The following is a 26,534-nucleotide window of genomic DNA, read 5'->3' on the forward strand; positions in this document are numbered from 1 at the left end:
TTGCTAAATTCATGTATTAGCTTTAATAGTTTTAAATAAATTTTTAAGAATTTTTCTACACGTAAGTTCATGCCATCTGTGAATAAAGTTTTACTTCTTTTTTTCTAAGTTAGATACCTTTTATTTCCTGTTCTTGCCTATTTGCTCTGGCTAGAACTTGCAGCTTAATGTTAAATTGAAATGGCAAAAGCAAGAATCCATGTCTTGTTCCTGCTCTTATGGGAGAAAGCTCTAAGCCTTTCACCACTGAATATGATGTTGGCTATAAAGTTTTATAAACCAAATGTTTTTTACTCTCACTTACTCCCCTCTCTATGTATTTTTTCATGTTTTATTCAGCTTGGTTTCCCCCAGCTTAACTTCTATCTGTCCTTCCTCAGTTGTCAAAGCACATTAAAGGCCTCTGTCAAGGAACAGGGGAGAGAGATGAAGCTCTGAATATTCCCAGAAAATCATTAGGAAGTCAGGTTAGTTGTTTGCTGTTTTTCCTCTAAACAAACTGTGAACTATTAAGAAGTGTGTAATTGCTTAAGCACCACAAACATAAATTCGAGAAATTGTAATGAACAAAAATAAAGAAGAGAAAAATGGGAAAAAAAGAAAAGAAAAAAAAACCAAAGACAAAGAATCACAGAGCTATTAGCAACTATAAGTATTCACTTTATAATTTTTTTGATATTTCAGTGGTCTACTTTTGGACTTATCAAATAAATTTTATAATCCCTAAAGTCAAAAACAATAACTTTTATTATCTATTTCTCTACTCTCCTCTATCTCACTCACCTCAAACACACACACATACACACACATATGTACACACCGGCACATAACAATCTGTGAGGTGTAGCAGATTTCAGATGTGCTATGGGAGTTGACTTTCTAACATAATCACTTGAGAAACTGAATCCCCCTCTTCCTGGAAATATTATGAGAAAAATATCCGATGGTCTAGATATTGAGAACTCACCTGTCACATAAAGAGTTGTTGAGTGGCTTTCAATGACATTAGACAGAAAATTTGCAGAACAGCGGTATGACCCATTGTCACTAGGAAGCACTGGTTCAAAATGTAGAATAAAAAATGAACGGTTCTTCTCTTCTTTCCAACTTGTGTGTCTATCTTCAAGTTTTACACATGTTGTTCCATTGAGCTTGCACCAAGTCACACGAGGCCTGTTAGCACAGTATTTCACAGGGCATTCTAGTTTAAAGGGATCTCCTGCGTAGATGGAGTGATAGGATTGTCTCTTTATATAAAGCTGTACATCACATGATTCTTTGCCTAAAAGATAAAAACAAAACTAAAATCAAATATGTTCTTCTGGAAGTACCATATATATGTGACTTCATTAGTTCTCAAGCATTATTTAGTAATTTTCAAAAACAATTCCCCAATTTCTAGTAATTAAGCCTCACTAGCAGAATGTCTCATATATATTAGGCACATAATAAATATGTTTAAAAGGTAAAATAAATCATTTAATCCTCTGTCAGGCCTCTGAGCCCAAGCTAAGCCATCATATCCCCTGTGACCAGAATGTACACATCCAGATGGCCTGAAGCAACCGAAGATCCACAAAAGAAGTGAAAATAGCCTTAACTGATGACATTCCACCATTGTGATTTGTTTCTGCCCCACCCTAACTGATCAATGTACTTTGTAATCTCCCCCACCCTTAAGAAGGTTCTTTATAATCTCCCCCAACCTTAAGAAGGTTCTTTATAATCTCCCCAACCTCGAGAATGTACTTTGTGAGATCACCCCTTGCCCCCAAAACATTGCTCTTAACTCCACCGCCTATTCCAAAACCTATGAGAACTAATGATAATCCCACCACACTTTGCTGACTCTCTTTTTGGACTCGGCCCGCCTGCACCCAGGTGAAATAAACAGCCTTGTTGGTCACCCAAAGCCATTTGGTGATCTCTTCACACGGACACGTGAGACACTGTCTTAGTCTGTTTTCTGCTACTATAACTGAATACCTGAGATTGGATAATTTATGAATCATGGAAGTTTTACTTGGCTCATGGCTCTGTAGGCTGAGAAGTCCAAGAGCATGGTGCCAACATCTAGCAGAGGCTTTGTGCTGCATTATCTCATGACAGAAAGCAGAAGGTGGAAGGGAGCACATAAGACAGAGAAAAATGGGGGCCAAAATTTATCCTTTTATCAGGCACCCACTCCCATGATAACTAATCTATTCTTACAATAAGGGAATTAATACATTCATAATCTACTGATGTCTTAAAGGTTCCACCTCATAACACTGTTACAATGGCAATAAAATTTCAATATGAATTTTGGAGGGGGCATTCAAACCATAGCATTCTGTCCCTGGGCCCCCAAAACTCATGCTCTTTTCATATACAAAATACATTCATTCCATCTCAATAGCCCCAAGAGTTTTAATTTATTCCAGAATCAACTCAAAATGCCAAATTCAGAGTCTTATCTAAATCAGATATAGGTAAGATTCAAGGCACGATTCACTGTGAAGCATATTCCCTCCAACTATGATCCTGTGAAATCAAAGCAAGTTATCTACTTCCAAAATACAGTAGTAGGACAGATATAAGATAGACATTCCCATTCCAAAAGGGAGAAATAGACAAAAATGAGAAAGTAACAGGTCCCAAGTAAGTCCAAAACCCAACAGAGAAATAAAATGGCATTGCTGGGCTTGGTTGATGCTTCAGCACTCACAAGTTAGAGACTGCTACTTATGCTCTCCCAGGCTAATGTTTCAGGCTAATAGCTCCACAGTTCTCGGGTCTCAGTGGAGGTCCACTCCCATGCCTCCACTAGGCACTGCCATGGGAGTGGACTCTTCCTGGGCCCTCAGGCTGTCCACAACATCCTTTGAAATCTACATGGAGGAAGTTGTGGTCCACGCTTCTTGCATTCTGCTAGCCTGCACACTTAACAAGTGCGTGCCACCAAGGTTTACCAATTGCACCTTATGGAGTGATGGGTTGAACTGCACCTGGGTTCACCTGAGCCATAGCTGGAGCAGCCAAGGAGCACTGTGCTGGAATTCAGAGAGCAGAAACCTGCGGCAGATCTGGGCAGCAAGCCTGTAAAAGGCACTCCAGTTTCCTCTGAAAACAATTTGCCCTCTGAGCTCTGAGCCTATGATGGGAGGGGCAGCCTCAAAGGCTTTGAAATGCCTTCAGGGCCTTTTTTGCAACTTCTTGAATAGTACTACACTCCCTTCTATCCGTATTAATCTCTTTAACAATGGTCACTAGGCCACACCCTTAGTATTTTCTCCCAAACATGCCTTTACACTTTTTATATGGCTAGGCAGTGAATTTTCCAAATTTTTCTATTCTGCTTCTCTTTTAATTATAAATTCCATGTCTAAGTCATTTTTTTCCCTCCTGCCTCTTACTGTAAGCAGTTAAAAGTAGCCACACAGCAGCCTAAATGCTTCGAGGCTTAGATATTTCTTCCACCAGATATCCTAAATTATTGCTCTTAATTTCTACTTTCCGTAAAGTCCTAAGACATAGATACACTTCTACCAAGTTCTTAGGAACTGTATGACAAGGATGGCCTTCACTCCAGTTTCCAATGGCTTGTTCCTCATTTCCCTTTAGTTATGCACTTTGTGTTGATTTGTATTTTTTTATTTTCCAGTAAAGTTAAAGCTAAGCACATGATCCTAAAAGTATTTTCTTTTAAATTATTTTTTTCTCCACTCTTACAGTTCTTTCTTAGCCTTTATTTCTATATTTTGAACTACCCCCCCTTAGCAATATGTCTAATTCATCTCCTTCATTTATTTATTTCACTCATTTTCGTGCATTCTTCTGAATAGATTTACAGTATCATACATTATAATGACATAAGCATAATAGAGATTATAGCCAAAACTCTCTTTTAAATACAAAGATAGCTAAAGGCCTTGACTGTGATCACACAGCTTGTCAGATGTTGAACCAAGGAGCAACTTTTGACCCTGAGTTTCACATACATGTCTATCCAGAACAAGGTTTCACCTCATTTCTACACCCTTGCCAGCATAAATATTCTCATTGTATCTATTTTCTTACACCTAATATACCTTTCACTCACATCCTACTTAAAAACCCTTCCTGCTCACATCTCATTAATCTCTGCTCAGATTAATAGAAACTTGATTGAGTTTCCAGGAATCAGAGTGAGAAAAAGGACCTGCAGAAAACTTTTAGAACCTCTTAATATTTATTTATTTATAACTGCTTTGAGACCTCAAACAAGTTCACTTTAAGACTTCTTAATTCAGTTGCTTCCAAAAGTTCAGAACTAAAATGAAACCAAACTGAAAGGTAAGTTATAAGGATGAGGTTTTCAAAAAAATGAAGAGAAAGGGTAAAATATTTTACCAAAAGGAAGTGTACCTGAATGTGGTTAGACTTACAACAAAAAAGTCAGAAGGCCAGAGGCAGAAAGGTCAAGTGAAACTCTTGTTTCCAGAAGTCCGTTCCTCTCCCTGAAATTAACAGACTCCCTCAGCCTCCTAACTTCCTTTTTAATTTTCTTGGATAAGTCAATAATAGTTTATGGAGCCTATAAGTCTGTGCTAGAATTATGAAAAGCAATGAGATGGTTATAGTCAAAGATCTTTTACCCTCAAAGAGTTTACCATTTAATTGGTAAGGCGGGAGTATGTAACAATGAGGGCACCTTTCTTTTCTTTTCTTTTCTTTTCTTTTCCTTTCTTTTCTTTTTTTTTTTTTTCTTTTTTTCTTTCTTTTTTTTTTTTTGAGACAGAGTTTCACTCTTGTTGCACAGGCTGGAATGCAATGGCACGACCTTGGCTCACCTCAACCTCTGCCTCCCGGGTTCAAGTGATTATCCTGCCTTAGCCTCCTGAGTAACTGGGATTATAGGCATGAGCCATCAGGCCCAGCTAGTTTTGTATTTTTAGTAAAGACAGGGTTCCTTCATGTTGGTTAGACTAGTCTTGAACTCCCAACATCAGGTGATCAGCTCATCTTGGCCTCCCAAAGTGCTGGGATTACAAGCGTGAGCCACCACATCGGCCAGAGGACACCTTTCTAGAATAAATTTACTATATACCACTCTTTGTTTCTTTCAGTTTACTGAGCTGAAAGCAAGGCTTGAGGGACTTTGCATGCTGGTTGTTAGGAAGCCTAGGAATGAATCAGACAGGATGTCTGCATTTGTGGAGCTTGCCTTCTAATGGGAAATAAAAATGAATGACAATTGGGAGAGTGTTATATAACACTGTAAAGAGGTATAAACAAGGTTGGGCATGGTGGCTCATGCCTGTAATCCTAGCACTTTGGGAGGCTGTGGCAGGTGGATCACCTGAGGTCAGGAGTTTAAGACCAGCCTGACCAACATGGTGAAACACCATCTTTACTAAAAACACAAAAATTAGCCATGTGTGGTGGCGCATGCCTGTAATCCCAGCTACTCAGGAGGCTGAGGCAGGAGAATTGCTTGAACCAGGGAGTTGGATGTTGTAGTGAGCCAAGATCATGCACTCCAGCCTGGGCAATGGAGTGAGACTCTAGAAGAAAAAAAAACCAGAGGTACAAACAACTTTGCATGGGTCTGCAGAAGGTTAACTTCAGCTGGGACAAAGCTTCATGGAAAGGCAATACTTGAGCTGAACCTCGGTAAATGAGTAGCCCTTTGGCAATCAGAGCAGTGCATGGGACAGGGGAGGTATTTTAAGAGTGAGGAAACGGAACGGAAAAGTCTTAGAGACCAGATATCTCATGATAGATTTAGATCATTGATACACAACTAGATCATGGTTTTCTGACATGATGACATAGAGACCACCGGTTGTTTCAGAACAAATGGAATAAACATTAGGCAGGAGTTTAAACTTTGCTTATCCACCATGAAAAAATACAATGCCAAATTTTGGGGGATATTTATAAAGGACATGGAAATAGCTGAAAATGAGACTATTCCTTTGAACATGTCTGTTTCAAATGCTAACACATTGAGCGAATTTGAAGATAGTCCCCCAGTTTTGCTGGTCCTCAGTTTCTTCAAAATAAGATGAAAGGGTTGAGCTGTAAAAGTAAGAAAGTTCTAACTCATCATCCCCTGACCACACAAACACACACAACTTCACCTTCCTCAATGTGTGACTGAAACTATGAAATCAGTTTTAGCCTGCAATTTCTATTTCTATCACAATATATTACCTTTCTATTTAGCCACAGGGCTATCACTTGATGTTAGTGGCACAATTAGACATCACTTCAAGTTCTGTCTTTTGTGACTGTATGCTCCGGAGCAGTGCACAAAGTGGGTTAGGGCTGGAGAAAAGAGCTAGCTTTTTCAGTTGGTGACATCACTGGTTCACAATGGGATTATGGAAACATTGCAGTTCCTAAATATTCTTATCAGCAGGATAATGACCATTCACAATCATATTGACTGGCACAGGAATTTTTCTTGAATGGAGGAATGAACCGATGATGAATGCAGGCTTGCAAATAGGCATTAAAATGAAGAGGACTCCCTCTGTGCACAAACAAGGTATTATAATACTTCCTATCTCTCAGAGGCTAACACTGACGTTTATAGTGTAAAAATGACCCACTGAGACAAACAGCGCAATTCTATTTTTTTTTTAATTTATATATTTTTTGAGATGGAGTCTCATTCTTGCCCAGGCTGGAGTACAGTGACGTAATTTCGGCTCACTGCAGCCAGCGCCTCCCAGGTTCAAGCGATTCTCCTGCCTCAGCCTCCCAGGTGGCTGGGATTACAGGCGCCCACAACCATGTCCAGCTAATTTTTGTATTTTTAGTAGAAATGGGGTTTCGCCATGTTAGCCAGGATGGTCTTGAACTCCTGACCTCAGGTGATCCACCCACCTCTGCTCCCAAAGTGCTGGGATTATAGATGTGAGCCACCGGGCCCTGTCGACAGATAGCACAATTCTAATTGTCCATCTGACAAGCTTGTTAACACTCCTTTTTGCCTGTCCTGAATTATGCATATCCATCTGATGATACTCAGGACACACAAAGCTATCCCCCAAAAGTTTGTCTTAGCAAATAAATATTTCCTGAAGAGGAATAACTATGACAGTTGCTTTTGGCTGTTACTCAACTTCCAACAATCAGTTATTTTATCTCATTTTGTATTTATTTATTTTTTGAGATGTAGTTTTGCTCTTGTTGCCCAGGCTGGAGTGCAATGGCGCGATCTCGGCTTACCGCAACCTCCACCTCCCCGGTTCAAGCAGTTCTCCTGCCTCAGCCTCCCAAATAGTGGGAGCTATCAGTTATTTTTATTCTTGCTCTTATTGCCTCTGCTGTTTTTCTCAAGCATTCGTGTCTGATGATAGGAAATTTTCAATGCTAAACATAATTAAAATAAATACATGCAGTAAAAGAATAAAAACTTCTGGCCGGGCGCAGTGACTCAAGCCTGTGGTCCCAGCACTTTGGGAGGCCAAGGTGGGCGGATCCTGAGGTCAGGAGATTGAGACCATCCTGGCCAACACAGTGAAACCCGTCTCTACTAAAAATACAAAAAATCAGCCGGGCGCGGTGGCGGGCGCCTGTAGTCCCAGCTACTGGGAGGCTGAGGCAGGAGAATGGCGTGAACCCAGGAGACGGAGCTTGTAGTGAGCCGCGATGGCGCCACTGCACTCCAGCCTGGGCGACAAAGCGAGACTCTGTCTCAACAAACAAACAAACAAACAAACAAAAAATAAAAACTTCTACTTCCCTCCAGGCTCTTATATAATGAAATATCCCTTGTTAAGTCACTATAGGTTTAGGAATTCTTTCATTTTTAAAATTTTTATCAAAATCACTAGTGGTATGTATATTCCACGATCAGGTGGTACCGATTATATTTTATTTTAGGTCCAGAGTACATCATTTTGAGCAACCCCTTTCTCTATACGTAAAAAATCATGAGATGAAACAAGTAATAAAATGGCCAGAAAAGAAATATAGATAATGAACATTGTCTTCTGTTGAACTTCATGTATAAAACCATGCAAATTAAAAAATGTTTAAAAAAATATTAAAATACAAAAAAGGAAAAATGCACAGATAATTATTCAATCATTTTTATATCCACCTAAACAGTATGAACTTTGATTCTTTAGTTATAGTCTGATATAACAGTTTATGTAAATAATTGTCCAATGACTAATCAATGAGTTGTATTAAAAATGAAATTCTACAAAGATACAATTTAGGTAACTACTAAATTGTAACACTAAAGTTTTATTTTCTTGATTTCTTCTTTAGTTTTAAAACAACATTTAAAAAACACATTTCAATTGTAAAAATATTAATCAATCTAACATTTCATGCATGAAATAAAGTTGCCAAGCTGAAAATGTTATACATCACAATTTGTATCCTTTTCACTGTTTTAATTTTTTTTTTTTTTTTTTTTTTTTTTTTGAGACGAAGTCTCGCTCTGTCGCCCGGGCGGGAGGGAGTGCAGTGGCCGGATCTCAGCTCACTGCAAGCTCCGCCTCCCGGGTTTACGCCATTCTCCTGCCTCAGCCTCCCGAGTAGCTGGGACTACAGGCGCCCACCACCTCGCCCGGCTAGATTTTTGTATTTTTTAGTAGAGACGGGGTTTCACTGTGTTAGCCAGGATGGTCTCGATCTCCTGACCTCGTGATCCACCCGTCTCGGCCTCCCAAAGTGCTGGGATTCCAGGCTTGAGCCACCGCGCCCGGCCACACTGTTTTAAATTTTAAACACAAATAAAAATTCAAGACGTTTGCACCAAATGACAAAAATGAAACAGCTCCTGTTCTGCTTCTTTGTCCCAGCATTCTCTGTGGTATTGTTGTTTATTTAAAATGGAATGTTGAAAGACTGGAGTATGTAGTACCACCGAGACTGAGGGCACAAAGTGTCCCTGGAGGAAACTGGAGAGATTCTGGACATTATAAATGTACTATCAAAATGAACACAAGTAGCTGAATTGTATACATCCAAGGCCAGCTCTATAACTAGGAAGTTCTCTGAGTTAACTTGCAAGTAGAATGCAAAGTTTGTCAAAAGATATATACTACAAATGTGCTAATTTGAAGCTTACATATATATTATAAAACTCAACAGTAACCACAGTATTTAGAACTTAGACCAAAAATATTTGAAGGGTAAATATTTCACCCCTGACATGGTTCATATTTGCTAGTATATGGTGATAATTAAAAGGAAACTGGCTGGGCGCAGTGGCTCATGCCTGTAATCCCAGCACTTTGAGAGGCCAGGGCGTGTGGATCACCTGAGGTCGGGAGTTCGAGACCAGCCTAACCAACATGGAGAAATCCTGTCTCTATAAAAAAATACAAAATTAGCTGGGCGTGGTGGTGCACTCCTGTAATCCCAGCTACTCAAGAGTCTGAGGCAGGAGAATTGATTGAACTCAGGAGGCAGAGGTTGCAGTGAGCCGAGATCATACCATTGCACTCTAGCCTAGGCAACAAGAGAGAAACTCCGTGTCAAAAAAAAAAAAAAAAAAAAGGAAACCAACTTGTAGTTGTTTTTAAATTCAGTACAGACAGTGGACCCACTTGTTCACACCTAGGAATGTGGATATCCCACTGTCCTTGACACATTAGTAACAAGACAGTTTCTAGCACAAAGAATAAGCTGAAAGTCTTACATCACTTTTCAATTTTGCCATTAGATTTTTATTTTATTATCTAGGATATGATATAATCTCTCAGAGCTTTCAGATCCCTCAAGAGGAAGATAGTCTTTCTCGATGGGTCAATCAAGAGAGGCTTCATGAGGGAAGATAAATCTCTTTCTTCTTCCAAGCCAACCCCCGGGCAAACTTGGTCCTCCGCTCGTTATCACAGTATAATACCATCATCTACCTAATTACATTGGCCAGAACCTGGGGAGCCATCTTAGTCTGCTTCCTTGTCACTGTTCCTTTCCATCAGCTGCGAAGTTCAATTGATTCAGGATGGAAAATGTCTTCCATATTTGTTTCCATGACACTGCCTTAATTTGGAGCTCATTCTGTTTCATGTGGATTATTGTCACAGCCTACCAAATGGTCGTCTACATTCCAAACTTGGCCTTGTTTCCCTCCCTCCACCTCAATCCATTCTCCGCATCACTGTCACTGTTTGCTTTTTTTTTTTTTTTTTTTTTTTTTTTTGAGACAGAGTCTCGCTCTGTCGCCCAGGCTGGAGTGCAGTGGTGCGATCTCGGCTCACTGCAAGCTCCGCCTCCCGGGTTCACGCCATTCTCCTCCCTCAGCCTCCGGAGTAGCCGGGACTACAGGCGCCCGCCACGGCGACGGGCTGATTTTTTGTATTTTTAGTGGAGACGGAGTTTTACCGGGTTAGCCAGGATGGTCTCGATCTCCTGACCTCATGATCCGCCTGCCTTGGCCTCCCAAAATGCTGGGATTACAGGCGTGAGACACTGCACAGGGCCTAGCCCCTGCTTCTTTATGCAAACTCACCATACCCTCATATCCCCACTCCCTAGCGAATGTCGAATGCTATTTTGTGTGACATGCATCACTCTTTATAATTACATATGTTCATGTTTCTGTCTTCTATCTAGTCTGCTACTTCCTTGATAGTGTGTTACCTGTCTCTGCATGAGGAGTTGGACTTAGAAAGGTATAAAGATGAGAAAGCATGATGTGCCCTGAGATTGAATAGAAAGACGTTAATGGAGCACATAATCCCCTGTTCACAGCTCTGTTTCTATGTAGTACTGGCCGCACAGCAGAGTCAGCTAAGCCCTTAGAGAGGTGGGCTAAAAGGCAGAGAGGTGAAGAATATATGCAACTCAACATACCTTACAATGGTTAAGTTTTAACCACTAAAGAAAAGCTAGACTTTACAAATATTCAATTTGAAAAGGCCTGATTTATGTCCACTCAGGGGTGGATATTAAAAATATTTAACAAGTGACACTCCATGGCCATCCAGCTACACAGACCAGCTGATCAGAAAGGAGTGCCAGCCACAAACAACTGTATAGTCTTGTAACTCCCAACCAAGCAAGTGTAGTTGCTGAGCTGAAGAGTGTAAGTAATTTTTGAAACCAATTAGCCATTAAAAAAAAGAGGGTTGTGATTATGAACATTTTGCAAAATACCATTGTTTCTTGTTTTTAAAGACCATATGTTTTGATTATAACCATTATCATGAAGAAAATCTCCCCTGAGTTTCACTATGCCTCCATTGAAAAATTCTTACAAACTTATGGAAACTTCAAAGTGGTTACAACCATGGAAAGAAATGAATTACTGTAATGAATGCAGATTGCCCTAACTTGAGCTAAGAAAGTGTCAGAGTTTAACACAGAAATCAAACAAATGATTTTTTGAGAAACTAAAATGATTACTAAAGGTATAATAAACCAACAATTTTCTGTGACATCAACCAGGATTTTAGCGTCTATCAGGAGATACTATCATAGATAAACAACAAACCAAAACTTCAGATACATGCTGGGGAGGCTACAGAAGGAAAGAAGTCTTTACACTCAGCAGCAAAAAGGCCTCCAGATGGTATGTTCCGCCTTACTTTAGAAGGCTGGAATGGCAGAGAGGAGGGAAGAGATGATGGCCACCAGGGAAGGGAAATAATCTGTCTCCCAAATCTTCCCTTGAAATTAGAGTTTAGGGATCCCATAAGGCAGTGATTTGCACACAGTCGGGGCAAATCCACACACAACAACAGCAGCCATGGAACCATACTTCAAAGATCTTGGGAGGACATTGACTTGCGCACCTTCGGAAATCACATGCACGACATCAGAAAACCCAGATAGCACACTTTCCCATCATAAACTAGCTGACATACACTCACAAAATCAGAAATGTGGTGACATGAGGCTAGGGTGGGGGAGTTCCACCTCATATAGAAAGTATTCATTTAATGTATTATGTAATGTCTATTAAAGGTATTATTTTAACTCTACGGTAAATAAACCCACTCCATAAGTCAGATATTCTCAGAAGTACTAGGAATACCTGGAGAAAATTAAATAAGTGTGATACACACATACATATGTTAAAATCAGAGCTTCTATTGTAAAAGTGACTATGTTACTTTAAGGAAAACCCTGTGATTGTTCTCACGAGTACGGTGAAAACTGACTGACCCTCAGTCCCTTGTGTAAAATGAAAGTATATTTACATACGTCTCACCTGAAAAACAACACTAAAGATACAGATCACAGACAATACAGATCACGGACAAGGATGTAGTATGCAACAGTAGATTTAACTTACTCTCTGTGGATATTACCTGATATTGGTCTTTAGACAAGAAGAGCCATTTTCTCCCTGTGTAAACACACACACACACACACACACAATCTAAAATTTCCTTCACAAAAATGGAACTGGAAAGTATTAATGCCAAGAATACACAGGGCCTAAGTCTACATTTATGCCCATTATTTAAAAAGAAACAAAAACAAAGAACCATGAAACAAGAAAATTGAGGGCATTTTCACAATCATCTTTTATTATTATTTCCTCTTTAAAATCCCCTTCTTACAAAAATATATCTCTTATATTCATATATGAAACGTTTCTTTAAGTGTAATACCTTTCATATGGTATTAGCACACTTTAAAATAATTTATTCTACAGTGGGAATACCTCATTGTTAGTGTAGTATGACTATTTGGAAAGTAAATTTGAAGATTGATCTCTTCAATGCAGTTGTATTGAGCAACCGAAGACTTTAAGCCATATATCTCTTGATTTTCTCATGTTTGAAATAATTCTAAACTTGTTTTGTCTAAAATCAGTCATTTTAGTATTTGTCATTGCTTTTTCCGGCATCTAGCAAAGCTTACAAAGTCCCCGTGTCATTTCCTCTCTTTGAGATACTTAAGAGTAGAACAAGAAGAGATCTTTAGAGGTCATGAGGTCAGATGTCCAATGGAAAGTTTAAGTTACGTTTAGCAGATCACCTCTAGAATCACTGCTACACATTCTTTGCCACTTGCCCACAAGTACACTCCACCTCACATTATCTATGCGCTGTAGACCCAACCTAGATCTATCTTAACAGGAGGAAAAAAAGCATATGACTAATATTTTCAAAGTTCTTATTATGAAGTAGGCACTTTTAGATACCAAACATGTATTGTTTCATTTGACCCTCACAATGATTTTATGAGGGAATTACTATTATGGCCTTTATATTTAAGTTGAGGAAACTGGGTATTAGAGAATATAAACCACTTGCCCAAGGTCACTAACTGATGGGAGGAAGAGTCAAGACTAGGACTTTAACCCAGGCCTGGCTAACTCCAAAGCACAAGCTCTTACCCAGCAGGATTGTTGTGAAAGTAAATGAGAACATATAGGAAATATTCTTAGCACTATGCTTGGCACCTAACAACAAGAATAAGTACCAGATATTATTGTTTTCTGATAGGATGAATTTAGGGAAGTCACACAGAAGTTGAGTCATTGTCCAGAGGTGTAAAGCCTGAGTGGTAAAGACAAGATGGAAACACAGAAGGCTCTGCTGTGAAAAATTACTCCTAACGACCATTCTAGGGATCAGCAGTGGTGCATAATAACTGGTATATACACCAGGCAAAAAAAATATAGATTATAGAGAGAAGAAAGGCAGCACATCCAATATAAGCATGATCTTCTTTTATGTGAGAGAGGAAATTCTACAGAAATATATTAACCAGCAAGGCTTGCCTTGGTCAAAACTAGAAAATTGAAAAAAACTTTGTCCTTTGGTAATTTTCTAAGCTTGCTTTCAGGATTTCTTCATTACATCTCTGCAGAGTCACAAATGTCCCCTTGCAGTTCTACCCTATTGGTCACTGACTTTGCTTCTGTAGGCCAGAAGATTCACATGCATTGCACCCCTTAGAGCCCTGTCTAAGTAACAAGGATGAGTTTCTGGTGGTTTTAGTTGGTCAACATGTAATTATTGCTCTTGAATAGTAAAAGCTTTTAGTCAACTTCATGAGTCCTAAAGAACAATGATTTATGTTGACTATGTAGAGAATAGCTCTGGTCCAGAGAGACTTTGATTGCCTGTTACACACAGGCCCTGTCCTTCAGAGAGGCTAAGTTTTCCACCTTGGTCACAGGGACTTGAGGAAGAAACACAGGGCAGCAAATGCAGAGAGCATACCTGAGAAGCTGTTGACAGTAGCATCAGTGAGCACCTCTGGCATTTGATCAGAAACCAACATGAGTATTTCTAAATATTGACTTCAGTGGAAGGATGGTTACCTGTGATGTTCAGATTAAGTGTGGCTTATGTATTGTGATTGGAAAGGGAAAGTCAATCTCTACTTTCTTCCCAGATACTTCCTCATATCTCTAATACATTCTGCCACAGACTGTATTAGAGATATGAGATAGACATCACACTGAGATTCATTGGCATTTTCAAAGCCCTTGAAAATAGTAAACAATACTTATGTGGACAGAATCTGCTAAATGTCTTCCAGTATTAATTCTCATCTAATATTATAGACAAAAATGAAGTGGGGCCATAACCCCGCAGATAAAAATCTCAATGCCCCAGCCTCCCTTGTAGCCAACTTATTGGATATTAGGCCATTTGTGATGTGTGTGAGTTCCAGGTTGTACTTATAAGATGAACATGGTTATCAAGAAGGCAGAAAAGAGAAACTAAAGAGCTCTGCCAGCTAAACTTGATGTTTTCCTGGGACTAATCTAACACTCTTCTGGACTCTGTTCTAAGTGAATCTCAAATTGTATATGTTTAGATTCTGAATGTACTAAAAATGACACCTCTGCATGCATACACATAGACATATGCACAGAAGCCACTTCTTCCATTGAGATAAACATGTAAATCAGGTCCATAACCACGAGAGTATACCAGAAAGGTACAAAATATTGAGCTTATTTTGAGGTAAGAGAATGGAAAATACTAGAAAAGTGAAACAAATCACATATGATACAATTCACTGACACAATACAACTCAAGCTGCATGATTCTCAAACACTATTAGCATTTCTTGGTGACTAAGGACAAGTGTAGATAATGCTTTTGGCATTTTTGTCACAAAGTCTTCATGACAAAAATGCCAAAAGCAATTGCAACAAACTGAAGAACTTCTGCACAGCAAAATAAACTATCATCAGAGCAAAAAGGCAACCTACAGGATGGGAGAAAATTTTTGCAATCTACCCATCTGAAAAAGGCCTAATATCCAGAATTTACAAGGAACTTAAATAAATGTACAAGAAAAAAACAAACAACCCCACCAAAAAGTGGGCAAAAGATATGAACAGACACTTCTCTCTCTTTCTTTTTGGAGACAGAGTCTCACTCTGTCACCCAGCTGGAGTGCAGTGGTGCAACCCGACTCACTGCAACTTCTGTCTCCTGGGTTCAAGCAATTCTGCCTCAGTCTCCCAAGTAGCTGGTCTTACAAGCATATTCCACCATGGCCAGCTAATTTTTGTGTTTTCAGTAGAGACAGGGTTTCACCATGTTGGCCAGACTGGTCTTGAACTCCTGACCTCAAATGACCTGCCCTCCTCAGCCTCCCAAAGTGCTGGGATTACAGGTATGAGCCACCACGCCAGACCTAAACAGACACTTCTCAAAAGAAGACATTTATGCAGCCAAAAAACATAAGAATAAATTTCAACATCACTAATCATCAGAGAAATGCAAACCAAAACCACAAGGAGATAACATCTCACACCAGTCAGAATCGCGATTATTAAAAAGTCAGGAAACAATAGATGCTGGCAAGGCTGTGGAGAAATAGGAATGCTTTTACACTGTTGGTGGGAGTGTAAATTAGTTCAACCATTGTGGAAGACAATATGGTGATTCCTCAATCTAGAACCAGAAATACCATTTGATCCAGCAATCCCATTACTGGGTATATGCCCAAAGGAATATAAATCATGCTACTGTAAAGACACATGCACATGTATGTTTACTGCAGCACTATTTACAATAGCAAAGACATGGAACCAACCCAAATGCCCATCAATGATAGACTGGAAAAAGAAAATGTGGTACATATACACTATGGAATACTACGCAGCCATAAAAAGGAATGAGATCGTGCCCTTTGCAGGGACATGGATGGAGCTGGAAGCCATCATCCTCAGCAAACTAACACAGAAACAGAAAACCAAACACTGTATGTTCTCACTTAGAAGTAGGAGTTGAACAATGAGAATATATGGACACAGAGAGGGGAATAACACAAACCAGAGCCTAGTAGGGGATGTGGGGAGAGGAGAGGGAACTTAGAGGATGGGTCAATAGGTTAAGCAAAGCCCCATGGCACACATATACCTATGTAACAAACCTGCATGATCTGCACATGTATACTGTTTTCCTTTTTTAGAAGAAATAAAGTAAAAAAAAAAAAAAAAAAAGAGTAGATAATAATATCAAGAGTAATTTATAGAAGACTTTTGTCAACTCCAAAATTTTATTTGTGGTTGATTCCCAATTGTCACCCAATGTTACTTTAACAGGACTATTAAATTAATGAAATGTTGGACTAAAATATAAAAAATTAGCTAAATATGCACAGCACTTAATGGCATACCATGCACTATTCCAAGTATTTTACAGAATTAATTCACTTAATAGTCACAACGACCTTATAAGATTATTCTCCCATTTTTTTAGATGAGAAAACTGAAAACCAGAGATTTTATAGTCACAAAACCATTAAATGGTAGACATAGGATACTAATCCAGGCAGTCTGGCTCTAGAGTCCCTGATCTTAGCCACTATACCACACAGCTTCTCCAAGGAACAAAGAAAATGATTATTTTTTGGACCTGATTACAAATGCCTGTAAATAATTTTCTTTCAACAATTCTGGACTCTGCATAAAGATGAAACTCACAAATAATGGAAATTAAGTAGGAAAGTCCCAATGAGGCAAGATAAATAGCTTTGACCTCAACTTTACAATAGACGAAACTTTGGTAGTAGGACAGAGGAAGCAAGAAATTTAAAAACTTCTCTGTCATAGGAAAGTATATTCAAGGTTGCAATCAGCACAAGGTTAATCTTTTCATGCTTTAATTCAAGAAGTCCTGTAACCACAGAATGCATTCCTAAACATTTATTTAATATGTGGCAGGTATTATTGTAATAATACATAGGCACTTGGCAGAAGACAGAGCTCTATCTCTAGCATTCCTCCATATGTACATTTCAGTAGGAACAAATAGCTGAAGTCATAGAAATATGCCTTATAAAGGTACTGTGCTACAAAACCTGAACTTCAAGGAATGATTTTTTTTGACCCAAAGATATGGCCAGTTTGTGGTAGAGCAAAACAATCTGTGTGGGATGTGGAATATGGTGTTTAAAAGCTGGTCCATAAACCATACTGGACCATCATAACAAAGGGTAAATATGACACAATCCAGATCAAAATGGAGACGTAGCCCTAACCACTGTATTCTTGAAAGAGCCAGAATACAGGTGTCCTTCCCTTACTGAACCAGACTAGGATTGCTTTTTCAAAAAATCACAATAACCAGTAATCAATCAAAGAGCTCCAATTGCCTTTATTCTGGATCCTATACGGTGCTAGGCGATACCCAGACATTAACTGCAGTGTTCCTGCCTGACTAAAGGTGGAATCCTTGGTTGATCCTCAACTGAACTAGGGTCTAGGGCCGCCTCAGACAAACGGTCCAGGACGATAGGGCAGACAATGGACAGAGACACTTGCGTTTGAAGTCTAGTTCTTACCAGCATGATCTGCCCATGAAGGGAAGGTGTTGACATTTTTATTACTTCTATCAGGACAGAAATTGTATGCCACACACTGAGGGGCAAGTTTCTCTAATTTTTTGGAGAAACACAAAAACTAAGCAAGCATACTTTTGTAATAAATAAGGATCTTAAACAGGAAGCTTGTAGAGAACATTACATTTTTTCCAGCCTTATTATAGATGCAGCCTCACTCCTAGGAACAAGGACACGGATCTCACATGGCTTTGAAGTAGGGGGAAAAATCTTCAAAGGCTATCTTGAAACACTTCAAAAATGTGTTACTGTAAAGAACTCAGCAATTAAGTAAATCACGGGAAATCCCCAAGATATAAGGTAGTTAATGTGGTTTTAAGAAATGGAGCTGCCAGCTCTGCCTGGGAGAACAAATTGCACCAAATGTTCCTTCTCTTAACCTATAGCTTTAATTTAATACAACTGATGCTGCAATTATATCAACTGGTATATATCTGACCAGCACTTCACTCAAGTCTTTCCCTTTTTTGTTTGAGTGCAGCGGTGTGATCTCAGCTCACTGCAACCTCCACCTCCTGGGTTCAAGCTATTTTCCTGTCTCGGCCTCCTGAGCAGCTGGGACTACGGGCACCTCCCACCATGCCCAGCTAATGTTTGTATTCTCAGTAGAGACAGGGTTTCACCATGTTGACCAGTCTGGTCTTAAACTCATGACCTCAGGTGATCTGCCCATCTTGGCTTCCCAAAGTGCTGGGACTACAGGCTAGAGCCATGGCTCCCAGCAGTAATACATTTTCTGAATAATTTGATTCACTATATTTTGGGCTAAATATATTGCAAAACATATTGTACTTATTTATTTTATTTTTAACTTTAAAAACTCAACTATTTTAAATAATAATGTTAAAACATAATTCTCATTTAATTACATAGAAGTTGCTTGGTGAAAATAATTTAGGAAAAATACCACTAACATTTATTGAGTTTTAAATATGTGCACTTACTGTGCTAGGGACTTTACCCATATTATTGCATTTACAGTCTTCACAGCAGCCCCATAATTTAGGTATGATTATTATCTCCATTGTACAAGTGAGGAAACTAAAGATAAGAGACTTAATCAATGCCATATGGCGGAGTCAGTAAATTAACCCAGTTCTAACACCCAAGTTCACTTTTGCAAACGCTAGGTTGCACATTAGGAGAAATAAATGTCATATCCCACCATCAATGTGGTTTAGCACTGAAACTCAGTGTTCTTAATTTCATAAAGTAGTTTATGTGTCCTTCAAATGGGGAAGAATTCTATTTAATAATATTTGACTCCAGTTGTGGCTATGTGACTGTAGGCATCTGATGGAAGGTGGGAAATTGTCAACCATCTAAGCACCTAGTCGACTTAATACTAGATACTTACAAACATAAAGATGCTTAAGTAACTAAGGACTTTTTCACTTTGTGCTTGGTTGTATGGCATCCTGGCATCGTAGAGACAAATTCCAAACTACACAGCTTAAAATTATAGATGGACTTTCCATAGAACCTCAGTGGTCAGATTTTCTAATTTAAAATTGCAGTAGCCAAACTGGTAAATATGTGCTTGTAGGGAATAATAAGACAGAATATTTAAAACCTGAAGAATCGCCGGGCATGGTGGCTCATGCCTGTAATTCCAGCACTTTCGGAGTCTGAGGCAGGTGGATCACCTGAGGTCAGGAGTTCCAGACCAGCCTGCCCAACATGCATTGTATCCATAGCTTGGCTGACTTTCTTAAAAAACAGGATGATGGCAAGAAAAGAGAACTGAGTAGATGTTATAAATAGTTAAGTACAAATCTATCACTACTTCTTGTGAAAATGCTCTGGCTGCCACACTGATGATGAGTAGCTAGCTCGTTCTTTCCAAACTGAGTGCAGTAGAGTTTTGCAGTGCTCAGTTGGGTAGGACAGATGTTGGATAATCCCAATTATCCAACATCTCTACTAAAAATACAAAAATTAGCTGGGCGTGGTGGCAGACGCCTGTAATCCCAGCTACTCGGGAGGCTGAGGCAGGAGAATCAATTGAACCCGGGAGGCAGAAGAACTGATTGAACCCAAGAGGCAGAAGCTACAGTGAGCTGAGATCACGCCATTGCACTCCAGCCTGGGTGACGAGAGCAAAACTCTGTCTCAAAGAAAATGAAAAAATAAAACCTGAAAAATCAGAAGCTTCTGATGAGCCACTCATAGGCTTTTCCTCTTGATAATATGTGGGCTCCTGTGTCAATATAAGGTAGCAAGCGACTTTACAACAAAGAAGAAATTGCCTTTTTTTTTTTTTTTTTTTGCCTGAGTAAAGTCTTTGCAGGGGTGGCTAAATGTCATCTTTGCAGAATCCAACTTATTTTCTGTGTTCAGTTGACAACCAAGTAGGAACCATTCCCTTTCAACAAAATAGAAGCAATAACGAAACGTTCTACTCCTATATTTTGTAGCATTTTCTCAACTGGTATTCTCACGGCATACACTTCAACGAAGCAAGTATAGAGATTTTATTTAGAGACAGTATTACATACCATGAAGATATGTATAACCCTGATTATCCAACAACTCTCCTACCCAGCTGAGCACTGCAACACTCTACTGTACTCAGTTTGGAAAGAACAAGTTATCTATTCATCATCAGTATGGCAGCCAGAGCATTTTTGCAAAAGGTAGTGATAGATTCATACTTAACTATTTATAACATCTACTCAGTTCTCTTTTCTTGCCATCAACCTGTTTTTTAAGAAAGTCAGCCAAGCTATGGATGAAATGCCTATGATTTAGATAAATGAAAACTATGTTCTAATTTGGTTTATGCTCTACGATATCTTCGGTAAGCAAATGTAACTGCTTGGTTTCATCTACGATTACCCACTTACTATAAACATTACACTGTACTAAGTTCAGCAAGGGAAAATGTTGCCTCCAAGACCCCCTGAGAAATAAAACTGGAAATAACTTAAGCAGGTGCCTTACCATGGATGTTCCAGATGTCCAGATATGGGATTAGGAAGACGACCCAAAATAATTGCCCACTTCCAAGCATGGCAGGCAATGTCTTCATTTCCTGTACATATCAGGGATAGAAAAACTGCTCAAGTAGAAGGCTTTGCTTTGTCTTCTGAGTGCTGCAGAGTTGGGTCAGTTTACCTACCCCAGTGGCATCTGTGAAATAACTAAAAAAAAAGAAGAGAGAGGTGGTAAGAGAGGAGAGTAGGAAGAACCTGGATGATTTTGTGAAACAAAGTGAACAGAAAGATGATGTGGTACTCTGTCCTGTGGTTTTTGCTTCTTGTCAGGTTGGCTGTTCACTTTCAAACACTCTGATCTGCAAAGCAGCTCAGTCCTTAACTTCTCCTTCCGCTCTACCAGTTTTGCCCCAGCTTGAGGTTTTTCCTGCACTGTTGAGTTCAGTGAAATGAGCAATTAAACTTTAAAGAAATCTCTATTGTCACAGACTTTAAGTTGAGATTTTAATCAAATTAAGGTCAGGAAATTTATGGTAAAACTATCAATGGTAAATATACATTTTCCCCTTTGTGATAGTTTGTGATTATGAAACTTCTTTTATGTAAAAGATTTTAGGTTTCTTTTTTTTCCTGTACGTGTCACAGTAAGATGAGACTGCTTATTGTCATTAAACCAGTGAAGATTTATCTGAGGTTATGGAGAAAATGAGTGACAGGAAGCACTTCCTCAACAGAAGAAGGAAGAACAGCCTCCTTTAATCTGTGGATACATATCAATGGAACAAGATCATCATTAATATTGGCTACATGTTCTCTCTAGATAATAAAGTTCTAATCTAAAGGAGATCTTGAATATCAATTAAAGGAAATTTCCATTTTAAACATTCTTCATGCAGTTGTCTTGATGAAGTAGAATAGAAACAGTAAAGAAAGAAATGGAAAAGTTCAAGATCAGATAGCACAGGCCACCATAGGACTGTTTTCTCCACAACCACTTGTAATAATTAGCTTAGCTTATAGTCATAGGAGCTAATCAAATTCACCTGCCATTCGAGACTCCAAATAAGAGATCTAGATTTGTGCATTTGTGATCATTGACAGAAATCGATTATATAAGTTTTTTCTCAGAGACTGATGATTTTCTTCCAAGGCCAAACTTCAATGTTTTTAAGTACAAGGAAAGTTTTAAGAGCAAGGAAAGTGTATAGATTGCTGGCCATTTTGGCGAGACACGGGATGCTGATGGGCAATACTTGATTCAAAGCTCCCGACTGAGTTGCCAAGGGTAAATTAAAATTAAAAAAACAAAAGTTATTACATATTTATTGATTCAAATAGACAATGTGCTATGTTTGGAGATGAATGATGAATGAGTTGTTATTGCTGATTTTAAAGAACTCATTCAACCAGTATTACAACATCCTTACATCCACCTTTAGTATTGGTCCTATAATATAGTATAATACAGAGAGGCCACACACAGCCTTTTAGAATTTCTGTTATTAAATAAACATCCTGGGAAATATTTATGCAGTATTTACACATCTCTTTCCTTTTCCTGTGTTCAGAGTAGAGTAAAATCTTCTTGAGGCAGCTGAAGCAAGGCTCATTGTCCCTTTAAAATGGCCCAGAGGTCAAAAGCCATAACCTTATGGCTTATGGATTAGTTACATAAGCCCAAGTCAGAGAGAGAACATATTAACTTTATCTCAGCTTAAAACTGTTATGTCACTATTTTAAGTATTTTTCATACAAAAAAAGTCCATGCTAATTAGACAAAATTTAGAAAAAATCTTGTGTAGCATCTAATGTATTTTTAAAAGATGTATATATTTTCTTGCTTTTATTAGCATGCCTAGCTCTTTATCCTTCCACAGGTAGAGTCCTGGGTGTTCCACTGTAGATACCCTGCCTCAGAATCTCACTCCTGTCTTTGTTCTAGTAAAGACAAAAAGAAAAAAAAAAAAATTGAAAGAAGCCAGACTCAGTAATTATTCTCTCAGTAACAAATCAATCTTGCCTTAAGCTTATAACTTTTGTAATCCCATCATAGTTATGTATTGTTTGATTCCAAAATTATAATTTTCATGTATATTTGCAAATTTAAAGAGTTTATTACATTCTTGAAAGCGATTGCATTACAAATTGAAACAATTTTAAAAACATGAACCTCTAATGAGTTTTATGTTGAAAGACAAAAAGGAAATAGAATTTGGTATCTTCAAACTCTCCTTACAAACATCTCCGGAACTACTTGGAGGGCAAATTTTTTCAATTCACTTACAGACTCGGTTGATTTCATGAATGATGAAGCAGCTATGCTTTCTGCAATATTTTTCCCTCAGGTAATCAGAGAACCAGCAATCATGAAACATGACACAGGATCCTGGAAAAGTCTTGCCCCTGATGTTAGACAACCCCAAAGAGATGGATCTTGGTTCTGATCTTTTTAACATCCCCCCAAAACATTCCATAGCTTTACTGTAAATATAGTCCAGCAATTTAAAACCTTCGACATTTTTCAATTTGGTGCCATTTTTTCACTAATGTTATTGTGAGCAATAGTTTCTATACATTACTGTACTTTATAATCAGCCTGGGCACTTTTTATAAAATAGGTGGAATTTTTTAATCCTATCCATTTCCATTGAATCAGAATCTCACAAGGTGAAGGACAGATATCCCTATTTTTAGAAAGCTCCAAAGATGATTTTGATATACTAGTTTGAAGGAATATTTAGAAACCAATTATGAGTTGGCAGGGGACATAAGCCTTTGAATCACATACGTGGTATCAAAGCTTTGTCACTTACTAGCTATAGAACCTTTAATAGATTTTCTATGTTCTTAGAGTCTGTAGTAGACACAGAAATGCACTTCTCAGATCCCCCTTCAAGGATGTCTTTGCTCTTAGGTGGGGGGAATACAATAGGCAGAGTACCTCCAGCTGTAAACTTCTCCCAGGTCTCCTCAGTTGAGACACACCTTGACCAAGGTCATGCTTTCCCATGACAGCTTGCATCCAATGATGGAGCAGGGAGAGTGTAGAGATTGCTGGCTGTTTTGAACTGACGTGGGAAGCTGATGGGCAATACTTGATCCAGAACTTCCAATTGAGTTGCCAAGGGCATATTAAGCCTACATCACAGTTTCTTCCTCTGATCCCTTCCTTTCACAGTTGTTGATCCCTAATCTATCCATGTCTGCTTCCAGAGCACATTTCAATTTCCAGTTCTGTAAAACATAGTAACAATACCTATCTGTTTTGTTGGTTAACTGAGGTGACACATGCAAAGTAATCAGTAAATTGCAACTATAATCATTCTGGAACCAAGAAGCCCTGTATTAATAAGCCAAAATGTAATGATGGTGGAACAAGTTGAAAATATCTGCTTGCTAATGGGAGTCATTGTTGCACAGAGATCAAAACTCTAAAGTAAATGCCATAATAAAGCTTTGATTAGCAGAGGAATGGTGTAGCTTAAAGCTGGTCCAAATTACAAAAACATTTGCAAAGGGGCCTTAGGTCTATATGTAGTGTCTCATGGTTCCATGTCTTATGAACTAAAAATCAATTTATATGCACCCAACATTTCCATGATAGTGTTTAAAAAAATTTCTTAAGCAATGTTTGATTGTTGAGCGAAGTATTATTTGCAATAATAAAACATAATAAAGTGAGGAAGCCTCACTTTTAGGACAATTGGTCTCCCCAAATGAAGAAATAATATAGTATTCATAGTTCAAATTCTTATATAACAGTAATCAATTCCAACTGAATAATATTTAGCTCATTTTGATAAAACCTTTTCTGGTTTGAGTGTGGGTGTCTCCTTGAAATTCCTATGTTAGAACTTAACCCCTAAAATGATGGCATTAAGAGATAGGGGCTTTTGGAATGTGATTAGGCAGAGCCCTCATGAATGGAATTAATGTCCTTATGAAAGAGGCTTCAGGCTGGGTGCTGTGGCTCACATCTGTAATCCCAAATTTTGTGAGGCCAAGTCAGGAAGATTGCTTGAGGCCAGAAGTTCAAAACTAGCCTGGGCAACATAGTAAAACCCCTATACCTACAAGAAACTTCAAAACTTAGCTGGATATGGTGGTATGTGCCTGTAGGCCCAGCTACTTGGGATGCTAAGGCAGGAGGATCATTTGAGCCCAGGAGTTCAAGGCTACAATGAGTTATGATCATACCACTGCATTCCAGCCTGGGCAAGGGAGTAAGATCCTGTCTCTAAAAAAAGCTTCAGAGAGCTGCCTGCACTTCCATCTCTTCTACCATGTGAGGACACAGCATTCATCCTTTTTTGCTCCCTTCCACCTTGCTGTCAGGAGGCAGTAAGAAGGCACCATTCTGGAAGCAGAGAGCAACCCTCGCCAGACACTGTGTCTGCTGGAGCCTTGATCTTGGACCTCCCACTCTCCAGAACTGTGAGAAATATATTTCTGTTCTTTCTAAACTACCCAGCTTTTATAGTGAGCTATGATTGTACCACTGCTCTCTAGTCTGGGTGACAGAGCGAGACCCTGTCTTTAAAAACAAAGGAACAAACAAAAATTACTGTTTAAGGTATATTGTCATACCAGCACAAATGGAAGAAGACAGTCATGTAAGTTTCTGCAAAGATGTTTTCTGGGCCATGGTGCATCAATGGTCCCTGTTAGAAAGCTGCTTTAAGCTAAGGGGGAAAATGTCAATATGACTAATTTTCAGCTTTTAGGGACACACATACATTCCTATTCAGAAAAGGGAATACAAGAAACATAGGTAGCCACTGGTCAATAGCCAGGGTGCCCTGCTGCAGCGGTGGGTGAAGTTTCTTAATTAGCCCATGCAGTAGCTTCAGCCTCTGTTCCTTGGAAGATCTTTCTAGTTTTTGAAAATAAAGCTCAATGGGAAGTAGATTCTGAGGCAGAGACTAGTACGCAGGAAGTTTCTTAGGGTGTGCACTGGGGATCATTAAGCGTGGAGGCAGAAAAGAGAACTGAATTCAGCAGAGGGTAAAGGGACACATCAGGATGTGATACAGTCTCAGCAAAGGCCTCAGCAAAACAGAAGAAGGTCTGAAGCTGGGTTGATCCTTTATAGTTTTTAGTTTGGCCAAGGAGGTTGGGATTTTTTATACCTGCAATGACCAGTCATTGGATGCAGGCTGTCTCCAGGAAAGGAGGTTTGCATTTGGGTAAAGAATTTTTCTTCGCAGTGGAAAATTCCCATACAAGACTGACAGCTGAGGCCTCTTAGCCAGGAACACTCCCCACAGCTTGGGGAAATAAATTCTTTAGTCCTGAAGAGGCTATGAATGGTGCATCCATAGCTTCCACTACAGTAGCTCTCTTTTCTTGATGATCACAGATCACAGCTGAGGTGGGCATTAGAGAAGATGGCTTTGGGGGATACCTTCACCCATACTGTTCTGGTTCATTCTATTTCCTGGTTGTGCAAGTTAGGGTCCAGGTAGAGTTTTGGTGTTTAACATAGTCTATTATAAAATAGTCTTAGAGTTCTCTCAAACATCTGGTAGGATTTCTGTTTATTCTCTTTCAGTAAGTTTTGTTCACAAATAACCTCAGTTAAAGAACTTGTGCAGTCGTGGATTTTTCAAGCCAAAGAGACTTACTAGCCATTATGCTCTGCCCAGCCTCCAGTTCACATTATAATGATAGCTATCCTGAGACTATTTAAAATAGGACTTGGTAGAAAAGCAATTCTTAATCTTCTCTTTATGAGCGAGTTCCCAATATCAGGCACTCTTACAGGACTTTTTGGAAGAGAACTTGGGGTCAGAAATTTATCTCCTTCTGAGGCTACAGTTTTAAAACTGGGGT

The 26,534-nt window shown here is 38.9% G+C and overlaps 1 protein-coding gene across 3 annotated transcripts in view; it reads right to left on the bottom strand.

The window, feature by feature from the left end:
* The window catches only part of BTLA (B and T lymphocyte associated), a 36,386-nt gene extending 15,259 nt beyond the window's left edge, over positions 1-21,127 (bottom strand). The window contains exons 1-3 of one of the 3 annotated variants that reach the window (XM_010361046.2): positions 21,004-21,127; positions 20,710-20,909; positions 968-1,282 (exon numbers count right to left, since the gene is read on the bottom strand). In XM_010361046.2, coding sequence (XP_010359348.2) covers positions 968-1,282; positions 20,710-20,797 — 403 coding nt within the window. In that variant the 5' untranslated portion in view covers positions 20,798-20,909; positions 21,004-21,127. Of the gene's footprint in view, positions 1-967; positions 1,283-20,709 lie in introns of all 3 variants that reach the window. The other 2 variants (XM_010361048.2, XM_010361045.2) reach the window with 2 other exon arrangements.
* Positions 21,128-26,534: the final 5,407 nt, after the last annotated feature.

The sequence above is a fragment of the Rhinopithecus roxellana genome, chromosome 1 (genome assembly GCF_007565055.1).
Source record: "Rhinopithecus roxellana isolate Shanxi Qingling chromosome 1, ASM756505v1, whole genome shotgun sequence".
In the NCBI taxonomy this organism is placed as follows: Eukaryota; Metazoa; Chordata; class Mammalia; order Primates; family Cercopithecidae; genus Rhinopithecus; species Rhinopithecus roxellana.